Source organism: Oryx dammah, unplaced genomic scaffold (assembly GCF_014754425.2).
Source record: "Oryx dammah isolate SB20612 unplaced genomic scaffold, SCBI_Odam_1.1 HiC_scaffold_610, whole genome shotgun sequence".
In the NCBI taxonomy this organism is placed as follows: Eukaryota; Metazoa; Chordata; class Mammalia; order Artiodactyla; family Bovidae; genus Oryx; species Oryx dammah.
The window spans coordinates 1-10,150 of NW_024070766.1; the positions used below are offsets into that span (position 1 = coordinate 1).

The 10,150-nt window shown below is 47.4% G+C and overlaps 1 protein-coding gene across 1 annotated transcript; it reads left to right on the forward strand.

Annotated features, from left to right (window-relative positions):
- Positions 1-453: 453 nt before the first annotated feature.
- LOC120859333 (2-acylglycerol O-acyltransferase 2-like) lies at positions 454-10,147 on the forward strand (the record flags this gene model as incomplete). The annotated part of the gene is made up of 5 exons (XM_040235475.1): positions 454-604; positions 5,181-5,359; positions 8,250-8,454; positions 8,772-8,946; positions 10,006-10,147. Coding segments are annotated over exons 1-5 (792 nt in total), but the record flags the coding sequence as incomplete, so codon positions are not given.
- Positions 10,148-10,150: the final 3 nt, after the last annotated feature.

Here is a 10,150-nt window from a genome sequence, read left to right on the forward strand (position 1 = left end):
AATCAGACAGCTCTTCTGTGAGTTTTGCTGTCCAGGCAAGCTGAGGAAAAGGCAGCCAGAGAGGAGATAGTGGGGCCTGGAGATATTCATATGGGAGCTCATGCTTCTTATTTGTAAAGGGGAACCATGGACCTGGCAGGTGAAAGGAGACAATTACTGCAGCTAAATAGTTGTGTAAGTGCAAAGAGTGTAGGATTGCCCTATACTTGCTGCTTCAATTGCCCAGTAGTGGGCAAGATTTGAGCAAAGGTGATCTGACAGAAAGTGTATTGCCTGAAGAGTCCACTGCACTTCTTTCTCTGTAGTAAGTTTAGTCCAAGTCAGGAGGTTTTAAATATTTCACCTAGGATACTGTTCCCTGCCAGGGTAGGTGCAATGGGACTCTACGGTTGGCTGGACATCTCCCTCCACCCCCACAAATGCTTAGCAACCTCTGGCAGCAACAAAACCCAGCAGGTGCCTCAGACCACAGCAGAGTTCAGAGAAGCCTCCAGAGGAAGCAGAGGAATCAGCATGGTGGAGTTTGCACCTTTGTTTGTGCCACTGGAGCGCAGGCTGCAGACCTTTGCGGTCCTGCAGTTGATCTTCTCTTACTTGGCCCTGCGTAAGGAAAGCTGAGATGGATTTGGGAGGCCATGGACACCTGCTGCTTCAGGTGCACATGGTGCATGGATGGGGAAAGATACAGGTCCTAAGGCGGATGCTGAGCTCAGTGCCTGGGGATCACCTGGGATGAGGGACATCTTGCTCACAGGGCCTTGGGGGAGCTTTGCCAACAGGAGTGTGTGTCTGACTGTCTGTGCCCACCTCAGCCCAGCCTGGGACCTGGGAGTGTCCAGAGGAGGACAGAGAGTCAAGTAACCTTGGGCCTGGCACTCGAAGAAGGGCAGCTGAGAAAAGGCATCCAGACCCTCTGATGCCAGGAACAGTAACTTGTACCTTGACTCTTATCTCAAGGGCAAAGGGGATCCCCAGGAGGGCTTCAGGCACAGGAGTGACAAGGTCCAATCTGTGGGAGACAAGCTGTAATTTAGGGATCTTCTTTGTTGGGGTGTTGGGGGAGACAGATGACAGGGAGGAGATGTTAGCAAGTCAGATTTGGGTCTGCTTGGGGGAACATAGTAAAGCTTCTATACTGACACTGGGTTGTGGTCAAAGAAAATGCAGGCTTTATTGCAGGAGCCAATCAAGGAGTCCAGAGAGTTAAGGCTCAAAATGCCTGAAAACTCTTTGATTACCAGGGAACAGCACCTAGAGAAGAGATGCTGGGTGCATGACCAACTCGTAGAGAATCGTCTGATTGCTTGGTGGTGAGGTAACTTGGAGTCACCATCATCAGCCTTCTGGTTTCCCCTGGTCTGTGTCTATGGGCTGGTGAGCAATTTCTTCCACCTGCTGGGAGTTCAGTATCTGCAAAACTGCTCAATGATGAGTCTCAATGTTATCTATGGCTTTGGGGAACAAACCAAAACTCTTTGAATTTGCGGAATGGTTGAGCTGTTATTTATTTTCTTGTTTGGGACTGTTTTCTTTCATGTTTATGATTTCTCTTTATAATTTTATTTTTGAATTTGGTGAAGACTTAGGAAGCTGAGGATTTTCTACAAATAAGAGGCAGGTAGAGGACATGAGGGATCTTTCCCAGGAAGGCTGCATGTGAACTTGTTTAGTCGTGTCTGACTCTTTGTGACCCCATTGGCTGTAACCTATCAGGCTCCTCCAACCATGGGATTTTCCAGGCAAGAATACTGGAGTGGGTTGCCTTTTGCATAGGTCTTGCTCAATTACAAGGTCACAGTCTATATCAGATGTCACCTCATAGACCCACGATTGAAAACTAGCCCCCTGATTGTTTTTGTGTTTGTACAGTGCCAGGCCATGAGTGAAGTATGGCTTTTACATTTTAAATGCTTGTATTTTAAATGATTATGTGCCTATGCAAAATCCCCCATGTTGCCTCTTGAGCCCCACTGTCTGAAAGGCTTACAATTTGGCTCTTTAAAAGATTACTTACCCTGGTCTAGGGAGGCTGGCAGTGGGTAGAGAAAAGGGGCTGTTTTCCAAAGATATTAGGAGATGAATCTATAAGGCAGAATGTACAGACCATCAGGAAAGTAAGCTTTCCCAGGAGGCCAGTAAATGTTGCACATATGTGCATATGAGCAAATGGTTCATGCTGGCCTAGCACAGTTCTTTGGGGAGGGGCAAAGATGTGGCCAGAAAGGTCAACTGGGACCTGTTACTCAGGACTCAGGCTCCAGCAACAAGTACTTTCCAGTGGGTTACTTGTTATTCTGTTTCTTTCCTCTTCTCTAGAATTCACACACTCATGCAGGAAGGTAAGCTCCTTTCAGATGTTTGGTCTTGTTCCCATCTGCGTCTCCATCTCTTAGAAGAGTTAATGTTGATAAATGCTTGTTGAATGAATGAATGTTGGGAGCATGATATGGACATAATAGAATTGAAACTACTACTCATCCTGCTAGTTTTCTGTATGAGGTTAGCCAACCTGAATACCCTCTCTAGGTCTCAGTAAAGTGGGATTTTACATCTTTCCTTCTTGTCGTTATGAGGGGAAAGAAGGTGTTTTCTTTCTTCAGGGGCTGAAAATGCACCCAAGTTAGGATTTTGCCTGCCGACAATACTTAAAGGAGAGGCAAGAGTGAGGGAGATGTTTGGATGGGGGAGTTCTTTCTGATCAAGTAGAAGTGCCCACATTTTTAAATTCTTTTTTCTCACTAAAAAGCAGATACATGCTATTTTAACACATCGAAACAAAATGTGTGTTTTAAAAGTTAAGGATTTCCCCCAAATCCTACCCTACAATGAACCGCTATTAACAAGTTGGTTTCATTCTCTCGACCTGGATGGAAGTTCTAATTTCGTGGGTACATAGGTTCAGTTTAGGAAGATGAAGAGTTCTGAGATGAAGGTTGATATAGTTACACAACAATGTGAATTAATTTAATTACACCAAATTGACTCTCAAAAATCATTTCAAGTATATGTCCAAGAGAGGGGTTACTGGGTCCTATTGTATTCTAATAGTTTCATAAGAAATCTCTATACTGTTCTCCATAAGGCCTCTGTCATTAGCCCATTATTTGAAAAGATGCAATCTCCCCGGTGTTCATAACAGCACATTTACAATAGCTAGGACGTGGAAGCCACCTAAATATCCATTTGAGTAGCATAAAGAAGATGCCATAATACAAGCAATGGAATATTACTCAGTCATAAAAAGGAACATATGAACGTCATTTTCAGTAACATGTATGGACCTAGAGATTGTCAAACTAAGTGAAGATAGCCCCAAAAAGACAAATCTCACATGATATCACTTATATGCAGAATCAAAAAGAGGTACAGAGTAGTTATTTACAAGACAGAAGTAGCAAGAAACCTGTGGTTACCAGGGAATGGGGGGAAGGATAAATTGGGAGATTTGGATTCACAACACTACTGTATATATAATAGATAACAATAGAATCTGCTACAAGCATAGGGATCTCTCCTCAGTGCTCTGTAAAGTCTGTATAGGAAAGGAATAAATTAAAAAAAAACAACAACACAAAAAAACAGAGTCAATATGTGTATGAGTTAACAGGTTTATTTTTCTATACAACAGAAACTAATACAACATGTAAATGAACTATAATGAAAATTTAAAAACAATAATAAACTACCAAAGAGTCATTTTGATGACTAGTATATGGTAAACATATTTTACCATCATTATAATTGAAAGGGCAAAACAGAGTGCTCCAAAGACAACCCTGAAGCCAGCACCAGGAGGGCAGGAATTCGTGTCCATTGCTCACGGCTTAACCTCCAGCACCTGACAGGTTGCAGGTGCTCTGAAGAAAGCGAGCCTCTGTGAGCCCCAAACTACTCTGATTTATGCATTTTGCTACTACTCAGACTGGGCTTAACCAGTGCCTCAGCAGTAAAGAAACTGCCTGCAATGCAGGAGCCACAGAAGATGCTGGTTTGATCTCAGGGTCTGGAAGATCCTCTAGAGGAGAGCATTGCAACTAACTCCAATTTCTTGCCTGGAGAATCCCATGGATGGTGGAGCCTGGAGGGCTACAGTCCACAGGGTTGCAAAGAGTCAGACACAACTGAAGCAACTTAGCGCCCACAGAGGCACTATTCAGACTGGGTCAAAAGTCCCCTCCTCCAGGAAGTCAGACATGAATGATAGTCCTGGTTTACCCTACTTTCCAATAGACTACAGGTGTGGAATGGACTTCTTTATGAGTATGAGCAAAGGGTGTTCAGTGGAGGGAATGGAATGGAGAGGGCACAGTATTCTCTAACAGTGAGGCTCAATTAGCATCAGATTAAAGACAGTCCCAAAGGCCACCTGACCCTGAGTCAAAACCAGGATTAGCCTGTGAAGGGACTCAGAATCATAAGTCTGGGAGGAATTGCTCACTGGGGCTTTCTCTAGCCCTGCTGCAGTCCTGATGAACAAACCAGGCCTGAGTTGCCCTCTTCCTCCCTCCTTCCTTCAGCAGGACAGGGCCTGGCAGCAAAGGAAAGAGCTCAGCAAAAGCTAGAGCTCAGGGATTTTTATCAACTGAGCAACTTATTGTAGTTGGAACATGAGGTGCATGTAATGAGTGAGACTGGAACAAGAGAGGGTTTGGGCCACCAGTGAGGAGCTTGAGTTCGGGCTGAGTTGCTTGAGCTGAACGTCAAAGTTATAATAAGTCATGGGGGGACTTTAACTAAAGGGGGAATGTGGTGGGATTTATCTATGGAAAGATGGGCTGGGGGTAGACAGGAAGTGGGCTGGGGAGAAAGAATACCTCTTCTCTGGGGTTCTAAAGAATGGATACCAGAAAGAGTTCATCCAGTCACATCTCCTTTAGGCCTCTTTTGAGCATCTGGTGTACAGACAGAGAGGGAGGTGGAGGGGGAAGACTCAAGTGAGTAAACGATCTGGTGCAGTGGGACAATGCGAGCTTGAAATTAGGCCAACTGGTTTCAAATCCAGGCTCTCAATGTGACACTGGTGGTGTTTACAGCATTCTGTCCTCCTCAAAACCTTGGGAAGTTGGTCTCTTCCTCCTAGGAGGAGGGCTGGAATGGACAGTGCTGCTAGAGCTGGGTATATGGGGAGAGCTCGTTCCTTCATACCTCTGACCGCTAATGGTTCTTGCTTCCCTTCCCAGACTTGATCTTCTGCATAGTCTTCATTGGGCTCCTGTTCACAAGATTCTGGATGATCAGTATCCTGTATGCGATCTGGTGGTACCTGGATCGAGACACCCCACGGCAGGGGGGCAGGCAGAGTGCTTTCGTAAGGCACTGGACCATATGGAAGTACACGAAGGACTATTTCCCCATCTCGGTGAGTAAGGGGCTGACTAGGGAGTGGTCAGGACCATAGTCCCCACATGTCCATGTGGAAGTGTGACCCTGTGTGCAGTGAGCAGAATACTGGGCCAGGAGCAGGAGACAGGCTTCTACCACTATGTGGCTAGGGGAAGAATCAGCTTTTGTCTGACTATGGTTGTCCAACTTCAGGGAGGTGAGGCCACTATGACAACTGATGAATGAACAGGATTTGAGGAACCCAGTAGGCCATGTAGTACCGCACACTTATGTATCTGACAGGTGTAAATCCCTCCACAGTCTAAGTTTGGTGTGAAGGAATCTGTAATGGAAACAAGCTTTCAGAGCATCTGGCTGACACTTTACCAGATGATGATACTGATACCCTGATAGGGAAGAAGGTGTGAGCGAGGATACAGAGCAGGTTCTCTGACTGCTTTTAAAGTGTGTGCATTGGCTCTGAGAATAGAAACAGAGCAGAGAGCCCTCAGGGTGTATCCTGCCCCTGTGTGTTTGATATGTTATGTGTCCTTGGACAGAGCTTTGCTCATTCTGAATCTCAGTTTCTCCAGGGATCCACTAAACAGTCCAGTTCCTCCTCTTCTGCCTATCTCTTAGTCTCTGATCTCTGGCTCATGGTACCTCATGTCCATTTTGTACCCTGGACCCTGGGCCCAAGAATCAGTTTGTAAGGATGCAGGCCCCTGAACTTTAGTGGACTGACATTTGCTCCATTCCTGAATCCCAGACAGGCTAAACCCTTGGATGTAAGCAGTTTTGATGGTTAATTATCTAGTGGGGACAGGAAGAGGAAGGGAATGTGGACACAGAGAGGTGCCAGGCAGGGACAGGTGGCCCTCTCTGGACACAGGAGAGAAGAATGTATACTGTGTCACCTCTGGGAGTGGACATCATAGGTTGTAATCTGGGTCTGCAACATGCCAGTTGTATGACCTTAGGTGAGTTACACATGCTCTCTGAGCTTCAGTTTCTTCATGTGTAAAGTGGAAATGCTGCCATATACATCATTGGGTTGTGTGGATTCCATGAGACATCAGGTGATCTGGGGCTTCTGAGGACAGCATCTGGCTCTCCTATCACCCCTGGAACTGCTGTCTTTTGCACATCTGGCAGAAAACTCTGCTGAGCGTCTCTGTGCCGGTCTTATCTGTGTCTGCTCTGTCCCTCCTGTAACCAGGTATCTCCTCCAGAGTATTTCTCGCATAAGACACTACTGACAATGTGGGAAACATCCTTGCAGAAATTTCATGAGCACAGGGTTCAGCATGGTAGCCACTGCAGGCCTGTGTCGAGAACAGCTGCAGACGGCGGGCAGTACCACCGTGCGGCCAGCAGAGGGAGAGATGACATGCACTTTCACCTCCCTGTCCTGGACTGTCCCTCAGTCCTGGACTGAGGCTTGCAGGAGGTGCTGTGGCTCACAGAGTCTGACTCTTGTCACCTCCCAGGACAACTTCCAAGTCATCCACACACCTCAACAGAGCAGGCCCTGCAGGGATCTTCGGTGGCCATGGATAGGGGGTTCAGGGAGGCTCTGCTGTCTACTGGAAACCTTAGAGTTGTCAGGTGTTTTGTTCCGATGCCTTACCGAGGATTGTATTCAGAGACAGCCTCTCAGAAATCTCTGAGGAGCTGTTCTAAAAGGGACAGGAGAAGTCAGTACTTATGGGGCTTTGTTGGAAAAAACAAAACCAAACCAGCCATGTAGCTAAACATCAAAAGATGACTGCCAGTCAAAACGCAGACATCTCCAGTTAATGATTTTCATGTTTTTCTACATATGGGGAGAAACAAAATCTGGGCTCCCTGCAATATTTCCTGCATGTGCATCCTCACTCTCTGTGACCAGTATCCTATTTTCTTCCGTCCTGAATTCCTCTCAAGGCCCATTGTCAGTTGCCGCTACAGTGGTTGGTGACTTGAAGGCAGGCAAGCAACACTCTTTGTGCTAACAATTCTGCTGGGGTACTCCACTCACAGTCCTTTGTGCTGTGACTCTATGAGCTAGAGCCTAAAGGTAGAGTTTCTAGAGAATTTAGGAGACTTCCTCTGAGCACTGGAACTTTCTAAATGCACCTTATGGGCTTCTAAAGAGGTAATGGTAAAGAATCAGGCAGTGTTTCCCTGATGACAATTGGTTCCCCTTCATCCTGATGATCAGTTCAGGAGCTGGGTTTCTGTGTAAGAGTTCATATCCAGGAACAGCAGTGTCTACAGAGGTTAAGGCCTGAGCAGGGGTGTAGTGCTGTGGGCAGGCTGTGACCTGGTGTTAGGAAGTGCTGCAGACTTGACAGGACACCTCCCTGACCCCTCTCCACCCACACCTGCGGGCATCACTAGAGACTTCACGGCCCACCTCCCAACCTCTACCTTCAGCATCCTGGGGTCTCTTACACTGAGTCACAGGGACTCAGCAGTCCAGCTCTTTACCCGGAACAGAACTCCAGATACCGCAAAACTTGGTGAGAGGCTCACTCCCTGCCATGATGACTCCTTCATTCTGGTAGGGCTCTGCCTGGGACAAGGTCTGCCTTCACATGGGACAATGGCCTGTCTCCAGTCTTCTTCGCAGGAGTCCTAGCCTTGCCTTGGGCACAGTTCTTCCTTCCCAAGCAGGCAGCATTGGCCTCATCCATTCGTGGTACTGTGTTCTCCGTCTTCATTCCATAGTCTCCCTGAGCATCTCCTCTGCTTCATGCTTGCACTGGTGTCAAGGATCCTCAGACAGGCCATCTCTCACCACAGGACACTCACATGGGGTGTGATAGCCCTTGGGCACAGAGGACACATAGAAGAGGTCAGCACAGAAACTTAGCAGGGAGATTGGAGTGGGGTTTGGGGGGGAGTGGGTGCAGCCCCGATTCACCAGATTGCTGTCCCTGCAGCTGGTCAAGACTGCCGAGCTGGACCCCTCCCGGAACTACCTCGCTGGCTTCCACCCTCATGGGGTCCTCGGCACCGGAGCTTTTACCAACCTGTGCACGGAGGGCACGGGCTTCTCCTCTGTTTTCCCAGGCATCCGCTCACATCTGATGATGATGCACTGGTGTTTCTGGGCCCCGGTCTACAGGGATTACATCATGTCAGGGGGTGAGTTTTTCCTCTCTTTCTGTCCCAGGACTATGGGGGCTGAAGACAGAGGAGGGATTTTTAATGAGGACCCCCGATTGTTCTATACTTCCTCCAAGTGAATGTGCAGTAGACGAGGAGATGAGACCCCAAAGAATCATTTCCCACAGCTCTGTGTTCAGTGATGACCTTGGTGGGAGTATTGGGTAAAGGGGTACTGCTCAGTGCCTGTCATCAGGGAACTCCCAGCTGGGGAGTGGGGGAGAGCCCAAGTCACATACTCCTGAACCGTGCTTGGCTCCTTCACACTGTACGTGACCTCTTTCCTCTCTCCCCAGGGCTGGTCTCATCAGACAAGGAGAGTGCTGATCACATTCTGAGCAGGAAAGGAGGCGGCAACCTGCTGTCCATTGTTGTTGGGGGTGTCCAAGAGTCACTGAATGCCAGGCCTGGAACCTACAAGCTGGTGCTGCAGAACCGCAAGGGCTTCATCAGGCTCGCCCTGATGCATGGGTACTGGGGAGAGGGCTCGGGGTTCAACTGGAGATTGGCAAGGATTGTAGTTTAGAGGGAAGACTGCAGAGGCAAATGCAGATCCTATTTTGGCATGCAGCATCTCCATTCATTAACAATGAAGATTTTATGTTGGTGATAGACGCACTGTCTCAGGCCCACATACCCAGAGAAGATTCTAGAAGGAAGATTTTGTAACTAAAGGGATTAAGTGTCAAAGGTCATATTGTTGAAAGGTTGCCTTACAGCAGAGATCTAGGAACTCTGGGAGAATGGAGCTTAAGACATAACTTAGAGCTATTCTCCTATCTTTAAATATCAGTGAAGAATACTAAGCTAGCTGGAAGAGATTTTCCCAGAATGTCTACAGATGTTTTATATCTGGGAGTACTCTCAGCAGTATTCTGGTTTGTCTTATGATCCTGTAACCAGAAAGTGTTAATCCTGAACTTGTGCTGGACCTGCTTTTGTGACTTTAACCCTCATCTGCAGCTTTTGTTACTGTAGAAAGGCATGATGAGCTGCCTAAGGAAGATAACCTGAGTTGCCCTCCTGTAAAGGATGTAAGGAAGTGAAACTAACACATTCTCCTGCTTGAGGCTCCTCATTCTAGGGGACATTTGCAAGGATCAAATAGTCTGTTTAGTTAGTTTCCTCACCTATATCCCAATCTATGATCCATAAAGAACTTGGCAATCAGCCCTTCAGGATTATTATTTGGAGGCACTAGCCTCCCATCTTCTTGGTCAGCCGCTCCAAATAAGTCCCTTTCTCATCCCAACACTTTGTCTCATATTCACTAGCCTATCTTGTGACAAGCAGAGCAAGCATGGACTCAGTATCAATCCAAGTGCCAGTCATCGGCCCTGAGAAAAGCCTTGACCTGCCTGAAATTCTAAAATAGACCATGACAGGTCTGGGAGACCTGAGGCCTCCTACTTTTGTCCCAGGGCTCTGTCCTCTGTTCCAGTTCCTGCTCACTAGGTCCTTCCAGGAAGCCAGGTGACCAGCTTATGCCTTCTTGCCCCTCCACACACCCTCTCTCCTGTCTCCCTCTAGGGCAGCTCTGGTGCCGATCTTCTCCTTTGGGGAGAATGACATCTATGAGCAGGTTGAGAACTCTCCTGGTTCCTGGTTGCGGTGGTTTCAGGACCGACTTCACAAGAGCATTAGAGGTTCCATCCCGCTCTTCTATGGCCGTGGA